At 48.8% G+C, this 25,918-nt stretch overlaps 1 protein-coding gene across 2 annotated transcripts in view; it reads left to right on the top strand.

Moving 5' to 3' along the window:
- LOC124041849 (zinc finger SWIM domain-containing protein 5-like) overlaps nt 1-25,918 on the top strand; it is a 49,919-nt gene that overhangs the window by 11,553 nt on the left and 12,448 nt on the right. For both annotated transcript variants that reach the window (XM_046359917.1, XM_046359916.1), the window contains exons 2-4: nt 21,871-22,227; nt 23,549-23,697; nt 25,190-25,340. In XM_046359917.1, the coding sequence (XP_046215873.1) occupies nt 21,871-22,227; nt 23,549-23,697; nt 25,190-25,340 (657 nt within the window). The remainder of the gene's footprint in view (nt 1-21,870; nt 22,228-23,548; nt 23,698-25,189; nt 25,341-25,918) is intronic.

Here is a 25,918-nt window from a genome sequence, read left to right as displayed (position 1 = left end):
CATGCAAAGTGCAGCAGCAGACAGACACGCCAACATGCAGAGGGAGAGAGTGGACAGGACAGCCAGCTCCCCTCTCCGCTCGCCCCTCTTTCCCCACCCCGCAACATGATTCATGTGGGAAACATCTGCAGGGCTTTGTCTGGACCCCTAGCCCCCTCGCTCTCTTTTACCAGCCCCTAACCCCAAGTTGCACCTCTTCCCCTCCAACTTCCCGGCTTCGCCCGGTCACTCGGCTCCAAAACAAAGGTGCTGCGGCGCAGTCTGGAAATGTAATCCAACATGGCCTCTGACTGATGCCCGGCAGTGGAAGGAGACAGTGGTGGAACTTACTGGATGTGTCAGAAATAGCACCTGATTCCCTATGTAGTACACTACTTTTGACCAGGGCCTATATGTCCTGGTCAAAAGTAGTGCTTTATATAGGGAATAGTGTGCTGTTTCAGACGGAGTCATTGGCTCGGCTCAGTCCAACCATTTCAAATGAAGTACAGCCCCCCCCCTCCCGTTATGAAACCAAACCACAAAGTTGGCTGTATAAGCTCAGCTCAGGAAGTACATTATAGTGACTCCTGTGGGCATTTATAAATGGTACTGGTATTCCCCTGTCATTTATACCGAACTGGTACTTGAGAACATACTCCCTCTCCTCCACCCGGGTGAGTGTGTGTGTGTGTGTGTGTGTGTGGTTCAATGGAGGAGATTCTGATAGTTGTCATGGTGTAACAGGATCAGTTGGCCTCCACCCCAGCGCCCCTAGAGCTCCAGCCTTCCCCATACTGGGCCACTGTGGAGCTGTTAGTAGGAATGGCTGCCTGACCTTGGCTGCTGTACCTCAGTGGGCTGGGCAGAGGCCCCACTATCTCCAGAGCATGACTCCCTTCAGAGATAAAGCTCCTAAAAGGGGGAACCCACCCCAGCCTCAGGTCTGTAATGCCCACACCCACTACCACCACCCCAATCCCTAAACTCCTCTTACTGAGCACATAATTATTATAAAGCAGTAGTAAGGCTGTTTATAAGCATGGTTACTACATTTAAGCAATAAGGCCCGAGGAGGTGTGGTGTATATAGCCAATATACCACGGCTAAGGGCTGTTAGGCCCTTAGGCATGACGCATTGTGGAGTGCCTGGATACAGCCCTTAGCTGTGGCATATTGGCCATATACCACAAACCCCCCGAGGTGCCTTATTGCTATTATAAACTGGTTACCAGCGTAACTAGAGCAGTAGAAATAAAAGTTTTGTCATACCCGTCTGATATGCCACGGCGGTCAGCCAATCAGCATTCGGGGTTCAAACCATCCAGTTTATACTTTACATTATATTCTGCATATACATTAAAGCCCAGTTATTGACTGACTGGTAACCCACAGGTAAGGTTTATGCAGTAAGTAATGCAGAGGCAGCCAGGCCGGCGCGGCTGACTGGTCAATCATTCATCAGCACTCCTCAACAGGCACTTATTGAAATTTCAAATATGGATTTTTGTGGTTAATATCTACCATTAGTAGTTACTCACAGCTGTAGAAACATTTCAACAATTAGGCCAGGCAGGTCATTTGAATCAATGGTGCCACGTGAGCACTGAATGGCATGTTAGTTTTATTTTTTTCAGGGCGTGTAAGTGGCTAGCTAAATACAGTCCAACTTGTTCTGTTGACACTGTTGCTGTGGTGGGGTTGAGTGAAGAAAGGAAGCGATATCTTCTCTCTGGCATCATATATTGGACCCCCCCCCCCCACCACTATAGATTTAAAATTCACATTTTCACCTAGTTTCATTTTTCCTCAGAAAAGAGGGGCGTGGCACGCTAAGCACTTTTTGTGCTGCGGCAGCAGACAGAAGCAGCCAGTGTGTGTGTGTCTGAGCGGTGTAAATCAGTGTTGAAAGTGTTGTGCGTTATCTTGGGGATGGAACTGCCTGCTGCACCAATAGGATTACAGCACAACGGGCGAAAGAAGCAATTAAACATTATGCGATCAGATTCCCTCAAAGCCACTTTATTTCTGAAGTTCCCTCTCTCCTAATACAGTCTTTCATATCCTCTTGAGCCATAGGGGTAGTGGTGGGTCGTAATCTGTAAGGTTTCTGACAGGTAGACACATGGCTTGATGAAGGGACCAGGCTGTGAGCTCTGGAACATATTTCATGCTGGCTGGATGACAATAGTATTGCAGTGATAAAGAGACTGCATTAATGTCAATTCAGACACCATGTCTGAACCAATCATTTCCCTTTTTACGACTCCCTCTGATGCTGTGAAGGCCAGATAAGAACTTTCAACGTGAAGGGTGTGTGTGTGTGTGTGTGTGTGTGTGTGTGTGTGTGTGTGTGTGTGTGTGTGTGTGTGTGTGTGTGTGTGTGTGTGTGTGTGTGTGTGTGTGTGTGTGTGTGTGTGTGTGTGTGTGTGTGTGTGTGTGTGTGTGTGTGTGTGTGTGTGTGTGTGTGTGTGTGTGTTTACTATTGTTCCGCAATCTCTTAACTCTTACCAATCTCTTACCTTTATGTCAAATGATAAACTATTACTTTGACTCAAATGTGATTTTAGTCCTCATGGAAACTGGATCTATGCAGAGAACGTAGCAGAAGGATAGATTTCTATGGCAGTACATTGAGGTTTAGAATGATAGATTTCTATGGCAGTACATTCAGTATACTCAAGTGATCCAATCTGGCAGCGCCGTACACCATTTGTTTTCATCAACTGTAAATGCCGCATTATCCTAGAGCCACACAAAGGCTGGCTGATGAAAGGCTATGGCTGTGCCCTTGCTCATCACACACACACACAACTGAACCTGGCTGAAAACAGGTGTCCCTCCCTGACCGACCATGGCTACATGGGGCTGAGGAGACGAGGTTTCGCACTGAAAGAGAGAGAAAAAAAACATTGACGGAAATATTCATGACCGCTACCTTTCATCATCTCTTGATTCTGGGGGCTGTGAAAAGGAGAGAGTGAGAGAAAAAAGGAAAACCGTCAAGTAAATCAGTGAGTGATTGAAGAGGCCTTTCCTGGATAATTCAGTTTGATTGGAGTCTCAGGCTGTCATTACTGACCCTGCCCAACACGGAGAGGAGAAGGAAGGCCCCTGACTCTCTCTCTCTCTCTCTCTCTCTCTCTCTCTCTCTCTCTCTCTCTCTCTCTCTCTCTCTCTCTCTCTCTCTCTCTCTCTGTCTCTTTGGAGCCACTCCACACCACAGCCCTCTCCCTGGCCCCTTTGTCCTCTCATCTTCCTTCCCTAGTCACCTCCTTTATTCTGTCCATCACGGCTGGTCTCTGCCATTAGAGGTAGCAGGAGCCTTTGCACCCTGATGGTGATGCTGGGCCTCACCTTGGGCATAATGGTGTCAGTTAGAGTTGATGAGGGGGTATTTTCACTGCTTTCCTGCTTTCAGAATGATAGGTTTTCCGATAATTGTCTTCTGTGAAAAGCATTTTAAACATTATTTTGACCATATTAACGGAATCCATTAAGCATGACTTCCTATGTGGTTTCCTTGTGATTTCACCTGTTTTCTGTCTACTTTTGTCCTATTGGTCACACGTACCCATATGCACTTGAGGAAACAAGGCTATTATTATGCTCAATTGTAAGTTGTTTTATCTCCTCATTAACACGCTCAACAAGCAAAACAACAACACATATGTTTTGTCTAATTATGGATAATCCCGTCCTATTTTAGTGTGGTGTCCTTTTGTGTGTCAGAACAGTCTTCCTCCGCTTTGAAAGTGTGCCATGCTATCCACAGCAGTCATGCTGGGAACCCCCCCGGGTAATGCAGTCCGGAGACCAGTAGTGGTGCTTTGGAACACATGCTCCAAGAACTACCATCAGACCTGCTCAATTGTCCCGTCCCACCCCTTCCTCACTCCCTGCCTCTCTGTCAAGTCCAACATAATTGGGCCAGCCAAACACCTAGCTAATTGTGCTACTAACCTCATCTCTCCTCATTACTACTGGAATTGACCTAGTAAAGTACAGTAGAATAGTCTTTGTCTGTTGCTAGGTGACTTTGAGGCCAGTACTAGTAAAAAGAGGGTTGTCCTGCTACTGCTAGCCTTGGTTAGTGATTCAAGCTTTAAAGAATGTCTTTGACATAGAAGACTATACAACAAGCTCATATTTCCATTCAGTACCACTGTCTGACAGTGGACGCTATACCTGAGGTAGAAGTAAGACAAAGCTAATGCGTGAGTTAATCTCTTAGCCTCTCTCGTATTCCCAGTAGTCCTCCTGGTCATGTCTTTCTGGGGAAAAGGGGTTGTCCCTCCCTGTCTCCCTGCTCTCCCTCGGGTCCTCACGCGCCATAGGGGTTAAACCCGCCTCAAATGGCGCACATGTGTCATAAACACTCCCTGAGCTTTGAAGTCAATTGAGCTCCTACAATGGTCGCCTGCCTCTCAAGTTCCCCCAGTTTGCAAACCTAGAGGCCTCTCTTGTATATCAAGCAGCCTTTGTGCCACAGCCCCGACGTCAAAGTATACAGTCTCACTCCAGTCATGGAACACTGGATACCTATTAAAGTCATGTCAATGGTTTATAACATAACAGTGGAGATTTACTAACTGGCCTTTTGATGCTGCTTGGCTATTGTCCACCTTCACCAGTTAGTCATCCCACTGAGCATTCAACTCCAGTCTCCATTTTTAGACATAGGCTACTGTTGTTTCATGATATGACTGTTGTGGATTTCAGGTAGTTACAGAACTAGAATGTCTTTCAACAGACCGCTAGGTCACAGCCACTCTGAAGTGCACCCGGGAATTTGTCCCCGGGGGGGGGCCTTTTTTCCCCCTGTCTGATTTGTGTTCTGTCCTTGATGATTGGATGAAAAAAATCCCCCTCTCATCAAATCCCTCTATTAATATCTGCAGAGCGCCCCTCAGCCTCCCCTCCCTCCCTGCCTAAGCCTGCATTATTAACAAGCCCTCTCCCAATTAAGATGGATGAGACTGCTCTTGAGGGTATTTGTTCAGGTAAGATCTCTGATTAGCATATCTGATGGATCTGCCTTCACACACTGATTAGAACCTTCCCAGAGGCCCCGGGGCCACTTTAAAGGAACAACTGCACAAATTAGACTTAGACCTAGAGCACACTGGGTTGCTAAAGTAGCCTGGCCACCAATGACTGTACCCCAACCCCCTGGGCCCACTTAGCCCAACTCCAGCCCCACTGCTGCCTGCTCCCCTTCTGTGAAGAAGCTGGCTTTTCATTCATTCATTTCTTATTAGGACGTGTATAACAGGATTAGTCTTCTTAGTATTTGGGTATGTGTAGAGAGTCCCTCCCCTCCTACCACTGTAACAGTGAAGCTCCCTCCTGCAGTCTGTGTGTGTGTGTGTGTGTGTGTGGCTACTAAATGAGGCCAGTGCTATAGGAGAAGGAAGAGTCTCCTGTGTGTGGGTGTGTGTACAGGCCAGATGGGACTTGAGCTGCCAGCCATGAGACGAGATCTCCTCCTTCCTTTAGGAGTGTGGGAGGAGACAAGCTTTCTCATTGGGCCAAGTGTAATCCTTCTAGCGCGGCTTGGATACTAGCCCTCTGTGTTAGCCAGCTCCAATGCATATCATTTCAGGATATAGTACGTCAGCCCCTGCTTGTGGCTGATTAGCCATACGGTCAAAGAATAGGCCGACCTAGTAGACAGAGTGAGGCCTGATAATGTTATCAACACAAGGCCAAACCCAAATAGTCATGCAATGTCACCTATTTTTGGCGGGTGCTTTGCACTTCTCAGGATAATGCTTAATCTTAGACATTGGCCCATTCTAAGAAGGCCTACTTAGATTCTCTTTGTTTGGGCTGAGTTGCTGAAGGGCCCAGTAGTAGGTCGGCTAATCCTCCTCCAAATCTATATGTCAATACGTGTCGGAGTCTAGTGATCTGAGCAGCACTCGCCCTCCGTCCGTCTGTCTGTCCAGAAAGGGGAAGAGGGACAACACGGTGAGGTTTTAAACTAGTTAAACTGGTTTTAGTTGGGTCTGTGGAATGCGTCCGTGTGTGTGCACATGCTCGTGCATCTATGTGTCTTCAGTGTGTCAGCCAGAGTTGTCCTGATTGCAGCAGATAGAGCCACTCCGTGATCTACTAACCCCACCTGCCTCTAATCTAGTTCTGTGTGCTGCTGCCCATGCCTGGCAGGCAGCTGTAGCCAACCCCTTTGTTTTGATGTCAGGTACTGCAGAGGCTAGGCTAATGAAACCCAGTCTGGCTAGCACTGCTCCCTGCCTGCTCCCTGCCTGCTAATGCCTGGCACGGGGGAGGAGCAGCCAATTAATAGCTACTGCAACACCTTGTTACTGGAGCATGAGGCTAACTGTCTGTCTGCCTGGTGGAGCATGGAGATGGGCTGAGCTGATTATCTTCGCTGTGCTTTCACAAGGGAGTTTGGTTCAAAATACTGAAAAGCATTATGTTGTGTTGCAAGGAAGTTTAGAATGTTGCACTCTGCACTGTTAGAAGGAAGAAAGTATTTTCTTCTTTTACAGAATATCAACAGCTTTTCCTCCTCGTGATTCTCTTGTTCCTATTCCAGTCGTGGCCTGGCTGTGTTATTATTTGATTGTTTTAACCTTTATTTAACTAGGCAAGTCAGTTAAGAACTAATTCTTATTTACAATGATGGCCGACACCGGCCAAACCCGGACGACGCTCCTTCCTTTACCCTCCGACTAGTGATAATAGAGTTGGCCTCACACCCAGATACACGACAGACTAGCACACTGTCTCTTGTCCCGTTCTCCTTCCTTGCCCTGCCCTTCTCTTTCTCTCTCTCTTTCTCTCTCTCTCTCCTTGTCTCTCTCCTTGTCTCTCTCCTTCTCTCTCTCCTTCTCTCTCTCTTTCTCTCTCTCTTTCTCTCTCTCCTTCTCTCTCTCTTTCTCTCTCTCTTTCTCTCTCTCCTTCTCTCTCTCCTTCTCTCTCTCTTTCTCTTTCTCTCTCTCTTTCTCTATCTTTCTCTCTCTCCTTAAATGTTCAGTTTTTTTCTTCTTTGTATTGTAATGCCGGAGCTTGGCTCAGTGCCCAGTTTCATCTATTGATGTCGCTTTCCCCTCCCTCCTCGGTCCGCCCTGTCTCCTCGCTCGCTCCCTCCTTCCCTCCTTCCCTTCCTGCCCTTCCTCTCCTCTTGCTGTTGCTGTGGCGAGGGAGGCAGCATGTCTCTTTGGAATGCAAACATGCACATTCCTGCACGCACACACACACACACACACGCGCGCGCGCCCAGCCCAGCCCAGCATACACAGTGCCCTGGCAGCTCTGTGGGTCATTGTGTTTGGCACGTGGCCCTGGGTAGGGGGTGTGCCACCACCCTGCATCCCCTCTACCCCCTGCCTGACTCCACGGTGCCTTGGCAGACAGCTCCTGCTGAGTAAGGAACAGAGCCTCTCTCCTGCTCTCTGTCTGTATCCAGGCTAAATTGATAGGCAGCTGCCCACTTCTACAACCATACCCATGATTTAATATTCTGGAGGGCTATGGGGGGGAACTTTCATTACCACACCCATGTGGTGTGGGAGTTCCAAGACTGTCTCTCCCTCCCCCTTGAGCAAATTATTTTTTTGCTTCCTCCTCCATGAGTTAATTATTTTTGCAAAATACCTACGTTTAATCTAGTTGTGGGATCGGCTTTCTCCCCCTCATTTCACATAGTAGCCCTCCCCTTCCCTGGCTCTCCTCTCCAGGCGATATGTCTGAACAGACAGAAACTATTCAAGGGGGAGCTTCCTGGCTTTCGATACCCCACAGCATAAAGGGGGTTTCACAATCCACATTCACATCCACATTCCTGAGCATAGTGGTGTATGATCCCCTTCCATGTGTGGGTTTAGGCTGAGCAGTGTAGCGCGGCCGGTCGCTGCCTGCCGATACAGGAACAAGCTCTAAGCTGAGATTTGAGAGAGAGATACCTAGTAGAAGGGTGCCCGGCCCTCAACTAAATGTGTGTGCCTGTCTGTGTGTGTGTCTGTGTGTGTGTGTGTCTGTGTGTACGTGCATTTAATTGCCTGGTGCTGGTAGTGTACTGTAGTACTAATAGAGGTGTTTGTTGTTACTGGAGTGGCCAGTGTTTGTCTAACAGCCTGCCCGGTCCTAGTCAGGTCTGTAATCAGGTAAAAAACAACGTTTTAATAACAAGGTGGGAGAGGGCAGCTAGCCAGCCTAGAGCTTTTCTTTTGCCCATTCCTCCCATTTATCCACTTTGGTGAAGAAAAAAAGAAGAAAGAAAACAAAATTTGAAAAACATCCCCACTTCTCACAAGGAAGGAAGAGAAAGTAGTTTGAGTATGGACCCTGTTGAAATCAGGCTTTTCTGCTTCGCTGTATCCCCCAGCTAACAGCTAACTCCCCCAAGGACGATCACCGGCGTGTGCCAAGTCAGACGAGTCCAACTGGCGCTTGCCCAGTCCACAGCGAACGTTGTTGTTAGGGCTTGGTGTCTTTTTGTGATGGCAGCGACCTTAATGTGAAGAGGGAGGGACTGGGAGGAGGTGAAGAGAACAGCCCTGTGTTATAACTAAGCCATGTAGTTGAGATGACTGTGCCACTGTGGTTAATGGAACCTGAAAGAAAACCAAGTTGCCACCGTCTGAAGCTAGTTCAGGTTATTACTAGCATAGAATGACATGTAGTATCCAATCAGAAAGTAGCTCATTTATCGGATCTCTGTAAAAAAAAAAAAAAAGAGCTAGTCCTCAGCCGTTGTCACTGCCCTTTTACCATTGGGTCTAAGTCTGGGTCTGTGTGACTCTGCATGGAAAACATCTCCATTCACTGCAGTAGGATAGTCATGGGTCTTTGGGCGACAGAAGGTTATTACATGCTAAAGAGACCAAATGTCGAGAAAAGTTTCTCCGTTTCATTAATCGGTGGAGAGGAGGCGGGTTCAAGCCAAATCAGAGAAGTTGATTTGCTGGCTGTCTCTCTGTGGTGACCTCTCATAGGTGAGGCTCTTTAACCAGTCTGGAGTGCTGCTTTATGAATATTCACCACAGCATCCCAGGTGACCAAAGCAGTGTTTAAATCTACATAATTTGTCTTTAAGTGCCTTTCAGATGGCCTTTTCCTTTCTGTCGCTCTCCAGAAAAGGAGCCATGCTTATTAATCAAGCTCTCTTTGTGAGAGAACGCTACGGCTGGTCCAAAAGCTACTCAAACGCTCCTGCTGGAATGAAGGCACAGGTCATTTTTAAAGCACTTGTATCAATGTCCATTCTCTTCAAGTAGAGCTTAAATGAGAAGCATTGGAGTACAGGGGGGAAGCTGTGGAGCGAATGATAGGTAATAGGTGTATGTAGTGGAGTGTATATTTGAATGACTCACATGTAAGAGTTCTAGCTTGTCTAATGATAGTTGGTGTTTCCGGTTCTCTCCGGCACTGCAGCATGACACCCACAGATCAGCTCTTGGATTTCCACACGGGCCATGCTTGTTTTTACTAGAACCCATTGTCTACACATCCAGAAGTGTGAAGGTTGCATCATTGTTGGTTTAGTCTCAGGCCAGTGGAGAAAGACAATTTATCTGGCTTATTGTTTTGATTGTTTTTGGGGGGTGTGTCTATCAATACAGGCATCGCAGCCTAAAGGGCACTGAATGCATATACCGCTCCCCCGACTCTCTGATCTGCCACCCCGATGACATGGCCTCTGTCTGCCCTGAATGGAGCGCCATGGAAAGCTTGTATTTACCCATAGACATGGCATACAATGCAGAGCCATCTATGTGGAACGAGAGGAAGAGAAAGAAGTAGTAAGCAGAACAAGGGAACATACCACCCTGGGTTCATACAACACTCCTATTACGGCTCAGGCTCATGTGCCTGGTAGCTTATTGTGAGACCGAGAACTACGTCGTCTCCATGCAGGCTAGTTTCTACTAATGATGTTCCTTCTGTCTGTGTGGAATCTGGTACTATAGAATGGTGGCCCAGTGGGTCCATTGAGCGGGCTAGCTTTGGGTCCATTGAGCGGGCTAGCTTTGGGTCCATTGAGCGGGCTAGCTTTGGGTCCATTGAGTGGGCTAGCCTTGGGTCCATTGAGCGGGCTAGCTTTGGGTCCATTGAGTGGGCTAGCCTTGGGTCCATTGAGCGGGCTAGCTTTGGGTCCATTGAGCGGGCTAGCTATGGGTCTATTGAGCGGGCTAGCCTTGGGTTCATTGAGCGGGCTAGCTTTGGGTCCATTGAGCGGGCTAGCTTTGGGTCCATTGAGTGGGCTAGCCTTGGGTCCATTGAGCGGGCTAGCTTTGGGTCCATTGAGCGGGCTAGCTTTGGGTCCATTGAGTGGGCTAGCCTTGGGTCCATTGAGCGGGCTAGCTTTGGGTCCATTGAGCGGGCTAGCTTTGGGTCCATTGAGTGGGCTAGCCTTGGGTCCATTGAGCGGGCTAGCTTTGGGTCCATTGAGCGGGCTAGCTTTGGGTCCATTGAGCGGGCTAGCTTTGGGTCCATTGAGCGGGCTATCCTTGGGTTCATTGAGCGGGCTAGCTTTGGGTCCATTGAGCGGGCTAGCTTTGGGTCCATTGAGTGGGCTAGCCTTGGGTCCTTTGAGCGGGCTAGCTTTGGGTCCATTGAGCGGGCTAGCTTTGGGTCCATTGAGTGGGCTAGCCTTGGGTCCATTGAGCGGGCTAGCTTTGGGTCCATTGAGCGGGCTAGCTTTGGGTCCATTGAGTGGGCTAGCCTTGGGTCCATTGAGCGGGCTAGCTTTGGGTCCATTGAGCGGGCTAGCTTTGGGTCCATTGAGCGGGCTAGCTTTGGGTCCATTGAGTGGGCTAGCCTTGGGTCCTTTGAGCGGGCTAGCTTTGGGTCCATTGAGTGGGCTAGCCTTGGGTCCATTGAGTGGGCTAGCCTTGGGTCCATTGAGCGGGCTAGCTTTGGGTCCATTGAGTGGGCTAGCCTTGGGTCCATTGAGTGGGCTAGCCTTGGGTCCATTGAGCGGGCTAGCTTTGCGTCCATCAGTGCTTCCCTTAGAGGGGCTGTCACTGGTGAGCTGCTCTTTTTCAGAGTGTCAGGGCCATGTGAATGAACGGCGCTCGAGCGATAAGGCCTTTTCTTTGTAAACAGAACAGAGCCAAAGTGCATTGTGTGGTATTGTTTACTGAGCCTTTTATTCTGTCTGCATGCGCATGTGTGAACGCGTGACGTTATTTGGTGCGGGCCTGAATGGGCTGGTGTCAGTTTTATCCTGTCCCCCAGGTTATTGAGTTCACTTGTTTTTGTGCTCTGAAATAAACTGACAGCAAAGACAAATCCCCTGTTATAATCTTTATAATATGAACGCCACATGTTGGGGTTTTCTGCTGGAGAGAGAGACTGATATTTCACTTACTGAATCCGGTGGCAAATATCACAAAGGGACTGTGAAATTACCATTGCATTGTTGAAATGGCTACTTTACCACGGCCACAGTTATAGCATTTCTCCTTCATTGCAATGCTCCTGTGGTTCAGTGATTGAAAGAAAGGAATAACATGGGTGATGTAATCTAACCAGGGACTTGGGATTCTGTCTGTCTTTTGGAGGAGCCTATTCCAATCCTAACACTCCCCAGCACACATTACCCATTCAAAGGTCCCAGCCAGAGCCAGCACTGAGAAAGCCTGTCTCACCCTCTGACTAAATAACATCCTGTTTCACCGCAGTGCTAGGTAACCGGGAGCGAGTGTGTTCCGAGCGCCATCAATGCCTTTTGGCACCCCCTGTTGTCTCCTCCTCTCTCTTTCTCCTCCGCTCTCTTTCTCCTCCTTCTCTTTCTCCTCCGCTCTCTTTCTCCTCCTTCTCTTTCTCCTCATCTTTCTTCTACATGCAGCATCTCAGTGGCAGCGGCAGTGGTGTCCAGGACCCTGCTTCCAAGCTGACGCCTGCTAACCGCTGTTTAAGCTTTGTGGTGAGCCAGGCCCTTGCCTGAGGCCTAGACAGACCCGGCGAGAACAAAGAGCTCCTGTGAATCCTGGGCCCAGTGGGCAGCCGGTTCAGGGTGAATAAAGCAGGTCACGGCGAGATTAAGACTGTACTGTGTGCATGCGGAAGGGAGTGGGGCGCTGGCGAATCATTGGGCTTTTTCAGGGTGCATACCAGCTCACAAGGCAAACAAAAGTAGAGGGGATAGTCCTTGAGAAGGAGGAGTTTGGGAGTTGGAGGAGGAGGAGGGGGGGGGATAGGCCTAGATAATGAGGAGTTTGGGAGGGAGGAGGAGGAAGGGAGGAGGAGGGGATAGGCCTAGATAATGAGGAGTTTGGGAGGGAGGAGGGGGATAGGCCTAGATCATGAGGAGTTTGGGAGGGAAGAGGAGGGGAGGAGGGGGATAAGCCTAGATAATGAGGAGTTTGGGAGGGAGGAGTTTGGGAGGAGGGGGATAGGCCTAGATAATGAGGAGTTTGGGAGGGAGGAGGGGGGATAGGCCTAGATAATGAGGAGTTTGGGAGGGAGGAGGGGGGATAGGCCTAGATAATGAGGAGTTTGGGAGGGAGGAGGGGGGATAGGCCTAGATAATGAGGAGTTTGGGAGGGAGGAGGAGGAGGAGGAGGGGGATAAGCCTAGATAATGAGGAGTTTGGGAGGGAGGAGTTTGGGAGGAGGGGGATAGGCCTAGATAATGAGGAGTTTGGGAGGGAGGAGGGGGGGATAGGCCTAGATAATGAGGAGTTTGGGAGGGAGGAGGGGGGATAGGCCTAGATAATGAGGAGTTTGGGAGTTGGAAGAGGGGAGGGGAGGAGGGGTCATTTCAGTTGCCGCCATTACATTGCCTTTGCATCAGCTGATCTGAAGCCTGTCTTTACAGAATACAACACACTTTCAGGGTCCCAAGCAGCATCAAAATGCATGCAAGACGAGGCTTCACGTCAGGCCCATCCTTTGTGTCAGGACCTCTGTTTTTTTCTGGTCCAGATGCTTAGCTTGGCTTGATGAGCATTTAATGAAATCAACCAGAAGCCCAATTGCAGATCAGGGATTGCTATCTTGTTAATGGACCAGTGGAGATGTCAGTTCATCTCGCCTCAGCTGTACATTTACTCATAGCTTCCGCATTATGGCAATGGTTTGGTTTGTGGGGGAGGAGGAGGTTTGTGTCTGACACGTTCACAGTGTCTTCAGACTTTAAAAGCTGATTTTTCTTCCTTGAAGATTCACTGTTTTTGTTTCTTTCCATCTGAGACTGGTTTACAACTGAAGGGGTTAATAAGTTATGCCAAAAGTGGCGATTAGATTTGCGCTACACATTTTTCTCTTTGTCAACAGAACAAATGCTAACTTCAGAGCCTGTTTCTGTCTTTATATTTATATATTTTCTCATCGTCGACGGCAGCATTTTTTGCTTTTGTGAGTTTTATGAAATATAAGCCTCTTAATGCGCACTTATCAAGCACCGCCGACTGTGCTTCAAGAACAAACACCTCACGAGGCATTTTGCTGCCCTGACTGCTCCTTGTCAATCGCAACAAGACGGTGGCAGATGGTTGCTTGCATATTAAACAGGAATCTGTACATTTTAAGGGCACACATAATGAAAGACCAGTGTTAGATGGGTGCATTAGAGGCCATGGCTGTAGAGAGACTAGAGGGGGTTGATAAGAGCATCGCTAGGCATTGAGGAGCTGACCTGATCTGTCAGCTTCTCTTATGCACCCTGGCTGCCCCTCAGCTAGCAGCTAACCCTCTACCTGCAGCTCCTCCCCCTCTACCTGCAGCTCCTCCCTCGACACACAAGGCCAAGGAACAATGCAAGGCACGCAAACACAGCAAACAAGAGCAGCGAAACCCCAGATCTCAATCTTTTTGTTTAGCCTTGGGTAAGAGGTTTGCTCGCACACAGGAGAGGAGGAGAAGGCTGGCCAGTTTTCTCTACACATCAACCAAGGCCCTTTGACTGCAGTACTGTGTACTGACTGGAACAGCCCAGGTGTTTTGTTTGTGAGGAACATTGGAGATTCTGCATTTGTTTTCTCTTGCTACACATTGCACAGCGCCATTCAAGGGGAATTTAAGTGTACCTTCCACGCACACGGAGCATTCACTGTTGCCTCCTACAATGTCTTGAATTGATCAGGGAAACGGAATATGCTTTCTCAGCTCTGCTTTTAGTATGGCAGCCATGAAGACCTTGAGCCCAAATAACAATGAGGGGATATCCCCCTCCCATTCTGTCAGCCTCCATTTGAAGAGCTGGCGTTCTTTTATCTCAAGCAGGACATCTGTATGTGATTACGGCCCGTCCCAACGTGCTACGATTCATCTTCTCCTTTCAGCCTGCTCTCTCTCACTCTCTCGTTCATATTTATCTCTTCCACTAAGACTGCTCTCCCGCCTGAATCCATGAATGATCAGCAGCAGAATAAAGGCACTTCAGCCACGTCTGGTTTGCACCGGGTGCTAAATGATTGTTTTGATCTCCCCCAGTGCGGCGTTGCTAGCTATAGCTCAGATTTGTATCACCTCCCCAACTCAACGACAGGCCTACAAGCTCAACCCCCCCCCCCCCCCACCCCCCAACTCAACGACACATCTTACAGTTCCGTAGACGTCCGTGCCTGTGTTTTAAGGGAGGCCCAGTGAAAGGGAGTTGATTAAAGCTTTTCCCCCCTCTATGCCGTCGCATAGAATTCAAGCGAATCAGAAATCAATTGAATGTGATCGTGACAAATGGCTCCCAGTGCTGGGGCCATGATGGCGCCATTAGGAAATCACAAATGAATCAATCAGGCCTTTATCGGATCAGAGGTCCCTGGGCCTTGTGTGATGCTGAATGCACTGCTGTGTCTGTGCATATGCATGTCTGTTGTGTAGAGATAGATGGGTGGTAGGCTGGGGTGCTGTGTTAACCTCCAAGCTGCTAGAACAGATGGAAGGGGGACTGGGGTGCTGTGTTAACCTCCAAGCTGCTAGAACAGATGGAAGGGGGACTGGGGTGCTGTGCTAATCTCCATGCTGCTAGAACAGATGGAAGGGGGACTGGGGTGCTGTGTTAACCTCCATGCTGCTAGAACAGATGGAAGGTGGCCTGGGGTGCTGTGTTAACCTCCATGCTGCTAGAACAGATGGAAGGGGGACTGGGGTGCTGTGCTAATCTCCATGCTGCTAGAACAGATGGAAGGGGGACTGGGGTGCTGTGTTAACCTCCATGCTGCTAGAACAGATGGAAGGGGGACTGGGGTGCTGTGTTAACCTCCATGCTGCTAGAACAGATGGAAGGGGGACTGGGGTGCTGTGTACACCTCCATGCTGCTGGAACAGATGGAAGGGGGACTGGGGTGCTGTGTTAACCTCCATGCTGCTAGAACAGATGGAAGGGGGACTGGGGTGCTGTGTTAACCTCCATGCTGCTGGAACAGATGGAAGGTGGACTGGGGTGCTGTGTTAACCTCCATGCTGCTAGAACAGATGGAAGGGGGACTGGGGTGCTGTGTTCACCTTCAATCTGTTCCAGCAGCATGGAGGTTAACACAGCACCCCAGTCCACCTTCAATCTGTTCTAGCAGCATGGAGGTTGACTGGGGTGCTGTGTTAACCTCCATGCTGCTGGAACAGATGGAAGGTGGACTGGGGTGCTGTGTTAACCTCCATGCTGCTAGAACAGATTGAAGGTGGACTGGGGTGCTGTGTTAACCTCCATGCTGCTAGAACAGATTGAAGGTGGACTGGGGTGCTGTGTTAACCTCCATGCTGCTAGAACAGATTGAAGGTGGACTGGGGTGCTGTGTTCACCTCCATGCTGCTGGAACAGATGGAAGGTGGACTGGGGTGCTGTGTTAACCTCCATGCTGCTGGAACAGATGGAAGGTGGACTGGGGTGCTGTGTTAACCTCCATGCTGCTAGAAAAGATGGAATGGGGACTGGGGTGCTGTGTTAACCTCCATGCTGCTAGAACAGATTGAAGGTGGACTGGGGTGCTGTGTTAACCTCCATGCTACTGGAACAGATTGAAGGTGGGCTGGTATGTGGCTGTAGTTTGGGTGGAATGGGCAGAGAGAGAGGGGGGGGGTCGGGGGGTCCTAGGCTGTGGAGGCTGTACTGTGCGTGCTGTGTTGGCCCAGCTCCCTGCCTTCCTTTGCATACAGATCTCCAGCTCAGCCTCCATGGCTGATTAGAGGTTAATGGTTTAGAAGCGGGGAGGGACTTCCTTCTGATTGGCTGGTGGGCCCATGTGGGTGGGCCGGCGGAGTGGCAGATGGTGCAGGCCCAGTGAGGGAGTGGAGCGGTGAACGAGGGAGGGAGGGAGGAGAGGAGGGAGCAAATGAATGAAGAGGTTGTCTCTCCTATGCTCAGCTCTTCCCACTCACCGGCTATGGAAGGCCTACACATATAACCCCAACCTCACCACTGCATACAGCAAGCCATTGCTGCAGTAGACAGATGGTTGGTGGACTCAGCCTCAGCCTCAGCAGAGTAAATTGGTCCAGGCTGGAGGAGCTGCATTAGAAGCATCAACCCCAGATGAATTATTATGACTATTAGACACTGCAGCAGACGGATCAATGAGCTGGACTCAAATGTCTCAATGTCTTACTGCCTCTCTCCTCCTAACGCCTACTTATACCTATACACTGTTGGCATAAACCCAGTCACTTGGTGCTATGGATGGATGGAGGACGGACGGACAGGATGGTGTAGAGTAAGAGTAAGCCTACTGAAACAACCCCCCCCTCCCCTGGCTCAGTCATATTGTTCATGTAGCATCCATGCATGCTGCATCCATCCAGGCTCCTCCCCCACTGCACAGCTCTTCCCCAGAGACAGACGGCCATGTGCTTCTGCTCAGGATCAAATCAGCTTTGTGGGGCTGGCAGGGCTCCCAGAACCAAACATTAATTTCACCTTTGTTAGAAATTCATCTGTTTAGGGGCTTTACCCTGGCCCCTTGATTACAACAGTATGGGGAATAACTGGGGGAAAATGCTATATCTAATGGTTGTGATGATGGTTTTGCATATCTCTGTAAGAGTGAACAAAGCCAGCGCTGTGAGAAGGATAGAGACCTCTTAATGTGTGACATCACAGCCCCAGAGTGTTAAGGAGTGGTCTGGAGAAGAGACAAGGGAGCTTCAGCTGCTGCTTTTAGATCTGACCCCTATAGCTGATAGCTGGGCTCCTTCAGAACTGGCCTCCTTCAGAGCTGGCCTCCTTCAGAGCTGGCCTCCATCAGAGCTGGCCTCCATCAGAGCTAGCCTCCTTCAGAGCTGGCCTCCTTCAGAGCTGGCCTCCTTCAGAGCTGGCCTCCATCAGAGCTAGTCTCCTTCAGAGCTGGCCTCCTTCAGAGCTGGTCTCCTTCAGAGCTGGCCACCCGATGGGAAGTGATGTATGCTGCAGTGTCAAGAGCCACCTACTGTGGTTAGTGCTGCTGTGACTAGAACTGGCGACACACTGATTAATCTTCACTCTGCTACCTCTGACCCGGTCTCTGGCGCACGCTACCCCTGACCCGGTCTCTGGCGTCCGCTACCCCTGACCCGGTCACTGGCGTCCGCTACCCCTGACCCGGTCTCTGGCGCCCGCTACCTCTGACCCGGTCTCTGGCGCCCGCTACCCCTGACCCGGTCTCTGGCCCCCGCTACCCCTGACCCGGTCTCTGGCCCCCGCTACCCCTGACCCGGTCTCTGGCGTCCGCTACCCCTGACCCGGTCTCTGGCCCCCGCTACCTCTGACCCGGTCTCTGGCGCCCGCTACCTCTGACCCGGTGTCTGACGTCCGCTACCCCTGACCCGGTCTCTGACGTCCGCTACCCCTGACCCGGTCTCTGGCGTCCGCTACCCCTGACCCGGTCTCTGGCGTCCGCTACCCCTGACCCGGTGTCTGGCGTCCGCTACCCCTGACCCGGTGTCTGACGTCCGCTACCCCTGACCCGGTCTCTGGCGTCCGCTACCCCTGACCCGGTGTCTGACGTCCGCTACCTCTGACCCGGTGTCTGACGTCCGCTACCCCTGACCCGGTGTCTGACGTCCGCTACCCCTGACCCGGTCTCTGGCGTCCGCTACCCCTGACCCGGTCTCTGACGCACAGCGTTTTGTATCGCCGCAGGCTTGTGTACAATAAATAAGCCAGCCGTGTTTGCCACATGGTCCGTCCGCCCCCTCCCCAATCAGCTGTCCTCTCCTCCTCTATGCCTGGCTGGCCATGGCAACCTTCTTAGACTCTTCCTGGAGACAATTGAGAGTTGCCACAGAGTGTGTGGAGTGCTGGCCTGACCCATATTAGCTGTGGCAGAGTGTTGTGTTGATTATTCCTCCCTCCCTCCCTCCAGCCATCTCACCACCCCTCCCAATATCCCTCCTTCCATCCCTCCCACACCCCTCCTTCCATCCCACCCACATCCCTCCCACCGTCCCTCCCACATCCCTCCCACCGTCCCTCCCACCATCCCTCCCAGCAACAGCAGCAGCATCTTGCATTGTGACTGAACTGACACCTCCATACCACCTGATGACGACACCCAGACCCTCCTCGGGACAGCCAGACACCCCTCCCTCATCTAGAAGAGCATCACCGTTTGCAGGTTCTAGACCAGGCCCAGAAAGGACACACACACTATGCGGAAGGAAGCAGGGTTCAACGAAGAGGGGGGATTGTATTGCCTTGAGCTTCTAGAGAAAGACCGAAAAGAAAAGAGCAGCAGAAAGAGACTGCAGGATCACATTCAGCGACACGGCCGGCCAACAAAAGACGGGGCGGGGGTTGGGGTGACTGGGGGGAAACGGGAGCCCCTGGTTGAAAGACGAGGAGGGCCCTTCATGTCCATCAGCGGCAGATGCCTGGCTCTCTACTGTAGGGAACACTGTGAAAGGAGATGAGGAGCCACCTTACCCAGCCTTCCCCTCTTTAACCAGCAGCAGGCTGTGGCATTGCAGCAACTGTCAGATTCAGACCCACACCACGCTGCAGCACGGAGATAGGGCCTCATAGTCACCCTTACACCGAGCACACGTCCCATACTGCAGTCTGCAGCCACTCTACATACTGTGACCGACCGCAGAGGTGAGCGAGGCTCCTCGGTCTGACTACATATCCATAGGTAGCACATTGTTGTGGCAATGTTCCGTCAGATTTTTTGGGGGCCCCGAGCAAATTTTTAGGTCTTGTGAGCGGACACTTGAACATTGTGAGAATTTTGTGCAACTTACAGTTTTAGATGGTTGCCAATAGGCTATTGTGGCTATTTGAGCATAAAGTAGACCTACCAACAAAACCAATGGAGCAAATCTCATAAAATCATCACATGGAAATAGCTTTTGATTTCTATGATATAGCCTACAGTAACCTATATGTGGTGTTCAGTACAGGCCTACATTGCATGAGACTTTTAAAATCGTTTTTACGTTCATTATTTTTTTTACTTGGTCTGTAACATCAGGGGCTAAATAGGTGACTGTAAATTGCATTGTATTGTGTTGTACGATGCAAGAAATCACTTTATGAAATACAATTATTATTATTACCATACAGAAAAGACGCAGCAGCACTCTACATATGTGTTTCAATTTACAAGATCACTTTTTTTAAATTCTGTAAACAACCTTTCAGTGCAGCGGTTCTTCCCTCTCTGTAGACTGGGGGCTAGATCCCTTTGAGATAACCTCAGAGGTGTATGGCAGAAGGCTTCTCCCTGGTACTGAGTGTACATGTACTCTGTCATCGGATTAGTGGAACGGTAAGGATGGAGGTAGTATGAGCGGCATCATGTACAGTGCACTTCTTCTCTTTCCATTGTGGAGTTCGAGTAAGGATGGTATCGTCATCTACAGTCGTGTGCCTGTGTTACTACCACCTCTCTCTGATTTTAGAACGCGGTAGTCACCTCTATCTCCTCTGTGTCGTCCACTTTATTGGCTCACTGTCACATCACACAGAGCAAGCTGCCATAGACGAACATGGTGGTGAGCAGCAACAGTTTGTTTGATACATTTCTACATTTATTTGGTAGGGTGAGTGGACTATCCTGGCTAAATACATCAAATGACACGAGCTGACGTGAACAACAATCTGATAACATATTACATATATAGGATAAGGATTATTCCTGAAACTATAATTCTCCATTTGCGTCTACTGACTGTTCTTCAACCATTTAATTGGATTTGTATTATTATTCATCTGTGGAAATTGTTACCAAGTAAGCCTTGTGCGTAGAGTTTTCTAGATTAATTTTGCAGTCATTGTTTTTTGTTCGACACATTTTAAAGTGAAGATTCTGAGTCTCAGCATAACTCTGTTACTGTGTAATGACCCTTATCCCACATCTTACTAGTTTTCTAGTTTGTTCCCTTGTTTCTGTCATATTGCTATACCCGTTTTACAAGACTGCCTTGGAAATAGACCAAGACCGTACCTGTACAGTACAAGATTTGATGACTGAAGGGAAGAAAAATGGGCGCAGTAAACACACAAGTCTGCCATTTTCTCCACAAGGTTTCCATGCACTTTGTCTTTCACCAAATTCACTTTGAACTCTGTGTTGTGCTGCAAGTCATTTGCAACACATAGGGCTAGCCCCTCTCTGTTTCTTTTATCAAAAGGAAAACAGACATCACCATAAACTCTCCTTAATCAGATGGGTCTGTGGTTTTGTCTCAGCCTGAAAGGGTTTGGCAGTAAATTGGACATTGACCACCCCCCCAAGAAAAAGGGAACTGGGGAAGAAGGGGGCTTGTTTCTCAGAAGAGCTCATCTGGAAAAGGCTTTTGTGGGATTTGGCAAGAGAACGGCAGGCTTTTACTCCCCTGTCTCACTAGTCTAACCCTAGAATTAATTGTGTATTTGTGATCTTGTGTGTGAGAGTGAACTTGCTTGTGAGCTTGCGTGTGGGAGTGAGCTTGCGTGTGCGTGTTAGGCATTCCAGGTCTATTACAGTTCACCAGACAGGTTGGTGTTTATTAGGTTAGCCTTGGTTAGCTCAGCTTTCTACATTGAAGGTTTGTAGGTTGGGCTTTTTATATACCACTCTATGGGGTGTAGTGTACCTATGTTCATTGTGTACTATGGGTAGGCAGGGGTCAGGTCCTACAACTCTTTATTCACATTCAATCTGCTATCATGGGTCACCTGGCAGCCAGGAAGCATAGAAATGAAATAAATAGAATGTGTTTAAGTTCAGGGAGCAGGCCTGGTTGCTATGGTTTGGTGGGGTACTGTGATATAGTCATTTAGTTCTGTTCTCCCAGCCCCCTCTCTGAGCCTCCCTCCAGCATTAATAATTTACCAGTCAAAGTGAGCTGCCAGACTTTCTATCAGACACACACACACCCCTTTACCATCCCTCTTGCTGCATGCGCTCTCTCCTCTCCCCACACCCTTTGCCCCTCAACAACCGACTGACTGACTTCCAAAACCTCAAATATGCCGGAACCTCGCAAGCAGGCAGGAGCATTTCCTGTGAAGAAACAGTTTCATCTGGTCCAGACGTATTTAAACCAGTATCCACTTTTTCCTTCACTATCTTATCTACTCCTTTTGTATTACACATCTTATCAGCTAACTAATCTACAAACGTGGTTTATATGAGCTGTAGCCTGCCCTCAGTTTTATTATTTTAAGACCGTGTACTACGTGGCTCGAACTTATAGCTTCCCTTGAACTGATTATGATACTGCTAGCTCAATCCCAGAGTGCTTTGGGGGTAGATTACCTTTTTTCTTTTGCAAACTGGTGCTCTCTTTGTAAAGGTTAACTTAATCACATGTTAGTTTGCAGGATTCTTTGTGTGTACATTGCCAGTATGTTTTGACAGCCCCTTCATTAGTTGTGTGACTTGTGACTTTTATAGTGCTGAGTCCCAACTATTCTTCAGCTGAATGTACTGCTAAAGGGGAAGATGTGAAATCACAGCAGTAATTTCAATGTTGATTAAGTCTGCTGACACCGGTCTTCTCTCCCTCTCTGTCTCTCCAGGTTTCCACCTCAGTGGCACAGTCACGGAGCCCGCCTCCCAGTCGGAGCCCGAGGTCACCCACAAGGTGGCCATCAGCTTCGACCGCTGCAAGATCACCTCGGTCACCTGCGGCTGCGGCAACCGAGACATCTTCTACTGCGCCCACGTGGTGGCACTGTCCCTGTACCGCATCAGGAAGCCGGAGCAGGTCAAGCTGCGGCTGCCCATCTCAGAGACCCTGTTCCAGATGAACAGAGACCAGCTACAGAAGCTGGTCCAGTACCTCATCACAGCCCACCACACAGAGGTGCTGCCCACAGCCCAGAAACTAGCCGACGAGATCCTTTCGTCCAATTCTGAGATCAACCAGGTCCATGGTAAGAAAGACACACAACACCAAGACTTCAGTTGCTGGACATAACGTAAGGTCCCCATGTTCACATAAAGTTTGCATTTGGTGAACAGTTGATTCATGTTTAGCACAGGAATTTAGACAAAACAAGCTTTTACATTCTATACCTTCCACCAGATGACCAGGTATTGTGCTTTACCCAGAGCCTCTGCCAGTCCCTTACATTCCTTAGTTTCTACCCCAATCTTCCTTTGGTGGGCTTGAAGAGCAAGGTGTGATGTTGAGTCCTGACAGAGTACTGATTGCAGTACCAAAGCAGCAGCCAGGACTCGGAGGCATTAAACAACTCGTTTGATGCCAGTCTCCCGGCCTGTTGGTGCTTTCCATTTCTGAAAGTAAAAAAGAAAGTCAGATGTCAGCGTTCAAACGTTTCTAACTGCTCGGCACCCGAGCAGGCAGTTATCCCTCTAGTCTGGAAAACAGAGTCTTAAATGGCACCCTATTCCCTATATAGTGCACTACTTTTGACCAGGGCCCATAATCTGGGCAAAAGTAGTACACTATATAAGAAATAGGTGCAGTTTTGGATGAATACAGGGGAACTCTGCAGCTTCTTATCTGTCCACATCACTATCAAAATATTTATCCACCCCAGCCGCTTAACAAGGAAGTCCATCGCCCAGTCTCCTGGTGTTTGCTGTCGGTGTGTTGAAGTGGGAGCCCCCTTAACAAGGAAGTCCATCGCCCAGTCTCCTGGTGTTTGCTGTCGGTGTGTTGAAGTGGGAGCCCCCTTGACAAGGAAGTCCATCGCCCAGTCTCCTGGTGTTTGCTGTCGGTGTGTTGAAGTGGGGGCCCCCTTAACAAGGAAGTCCATCGCCCAGTCTCCTGGTGTTTGCTGTCGGTGTGTTGAAGTGGGAGCCCTCTTGACAAGGAAGTCCATCGCCCAGTCTCCTGGGTTTGCTGTCGGTGTGTTGAAGTGGGAGCCCTCTTGACAATGAAGAAGCAGGATTTGATTGAGGGTTTGATTGTGGAATGTGAACGTTCGGATACAACAGTGACTTGGCAGGACTTCAGTTGGTTCTACTGGGTGTTGGTGATTCCTAAAGGACATCTACCTGGGTTTACATACCTGGGTTTACATACCTGGGGTCACACATTGTTTAAGTTTTTTTAGCTGTTTGCTTAATTAGAAAAATATTTAAGGAACAAACGTATTATGAGGTTAGATTCGAGGTGTGTCTGGCAGTGATTATTGATATAATGCATGTTTTGGGGCCTGCTAGCTTTAGTTGTGGTTTTTAATTCATCCTTGGTCTGACATAGTCTCTTTCTGTTTGTGTTCCCAGGGGCCCCGGACCCCACGGCAGGGGCCAGCATTGATGACGACAACTGCTGGCACCTGGATGAGGAGCAGGTCAGGGAGCAGGTCAAACTGTTCCTGTCCCAGGGAGGGTACTACGGCTCCGGGAAGCAGCTCAACTCCATGTTTGCCAAGGTACATACGTCTGCCCTGTCTGCCCTGTCTGCCCTGTCTGTCCTGTCTGTCCTGTCTGCCTGTCTGTCTGTTTCTCTGTCTGCCCTGTCTGCCTGTCTGTCCTGTCTGCCCTGTCTGCCCTGTCTGTCTGTCTGTCTGTCTGTCTGTCTGTCTGTCTGTCTGTCTGTCTGTCTGTCTGTCTGTCTGTCTGTCTGTCTGTCTGTCTGTCTGTCTCTGTCTGCCTTGTCTGCCCTGTCTGCCTGTCTGTCTGTCTCTGTCTGCCTTGTCTGCCCTGTCTGCCTGTCTGTCTGTCTCTGTCTGTCTGTCTGTCTGTCTCTGCATACATGAATGTTCAGTATCAAAATCCATCCCGGATGACTTACTGTATATTAACCTGTTGCGACGAGCAATCCCGTATCCGGGATCCTATTTATAGCCTCAAGCTCATTACCATAACGCACCGTTAACTATTCATGAAAATCGCAAATGAAATGAAATAAATATATTTGCTCTCAAGCTTAGCCTTTTGTTAACAACACTGTCATCTCAGATTTTCAAAATATGCTTTTGAACCATAGCTAAACAAGCATTTGTGTAAGAGTATTGATAGCTAGCATAGCATTAAGCCTAGCATTCAGCATGCAACATTTTCACAAAAACAAGAAAAGCATTCAAATAAAATCATTTACCTTTGAAGAACTTCAGATGCTTTCAATGAGGAGACTCTCAGTTAGATAGCAAATGTTCAGTTTTTCCAAAAATATTATTTGTGAAAATAAGCGCAAGGATGAACCTTATCGTCAGACTGGAAGCGCTGGACAATGAATTGTCTAGTGACGTCAGGACAAATCGCTCCGTTTTGTTCATCACGTTTGGATAAGAAAAACCCCGAAAATTAAGTCATTACAACGCTTACTTTTTTCCAAATTAACTCCATAATATCGACAGAAACATGGCAAACGTTGTTTAGAATCAATCCTCAAGGTGTTTTTCACATCTATCGATGATAAATCATTCGTGGCAGTTGACTTTCTCCTCTGAAGAAAATGGAAACGCGCATGGAGCTGGAGATTACGGAATAATTTTGACGGAGGACACCGGGCGGACACCTGGTAAATGTAGTCTCTTATGGTCAATCTTCCAATGATATGCCTACAAATAAGTCACAATGCTGCAGACACCTTGGGGAAACGACAGAAAGTGCAGGCTCATTCCTGGCGCATTCACAGCCATATAAGGCGACATTGGAACACAGCGCATTAAAAATCTGGACCATTTCCTGTATGAAATTTCATATTGGTTTCACCTGTAGCATTAGTTCTGGGGCACTCACAGATAATATCTTTCAGTTTTGGAAACGTCACGAGTTTTTTCTTTCCAAAGCTGTCAATTCCATGCATAGTCGAGCATCTTTTCGTGACCAAATATCTTGTTTAAAACGGGAACGTTTTTTTATCCAAAAATTAAAAGAGCGCCCCCTATCCGGGAAGAAGTTAATGAATGTTTTCTGTAGGTGCGAGAAATGCTGCGGATGCGTGACTCTAACGGTGCCAGGATGTTGACACTGATCACGGAACAGTTCATGGCCGACCCTCGCCTCTCTCTGTGGCGGCAGCAGGGGACTGGCATGACGGACAAGTGTCGGCAGCTATGGGACGAACTGGGTAAGTCCCTCTCACTTCCTTAAATATACAGCGTAGAGCACCAATTTGCACAAAACAAATCAAATTCGATTTATCCCATGCGCCGAATACAACCTTACAGTAAAATGCTTACTTACAAGCCCTTAACCAACAATGCAGTTTTAAGAAAAATATGTGTAAAAATAAGAAATAAAAGTAACAAACAAAGTAAACTAAATAATTAAAGAGCAGCAGTAAAATAACAATAGCGGAGACTATATACAGGGGGTACCTGTACAGTCAATGTGGAGACTATATACAGGGGGTACCTGTACAGTCAATGTGGAGACTATATACAGGGGGTACCTGTACAGTTAATGTGGAGACTATATACAGGGGGTACCTGTACAGTCAATGTGGAGACTATATACAGGGGGTACCTGTACAGTCAATGTGGAGACTATATACAGGGGGTACCTGTACAGTCAATGTGGAGACTATATACAGGGGGTACAGTCAATGTGGAGACTATATACAGGGGGTACAGTCAATGTGGAGACTATATTACAGGGGGTACCGGTACAGTCAATGTGGAGACTATATACAGGGGGTACCTGTAC

The sequence above is a fragment of the Oncorhynchus gorbuscha genome, linkage group LG08 (genome assembly GCF_021184085.1).
Source record: "Oncorhynchus gorbuscha isolate QuinsamMale2020 ecotype Even-year linkage group LG08, OgorEven_v1.0, whole genome shotgun sequence".
Taxonomy (NCBI): domain Eukaryota; kingdom Metazoa; phylum Chordata; class Actinopteri; order Salmoniformes; family Salmonidae; genus Oncorhynchus; species Oncorhynchus gorbuscha.
This window is presented reverse-complemented; position numbering and strand designations above follow the sequence as displayed.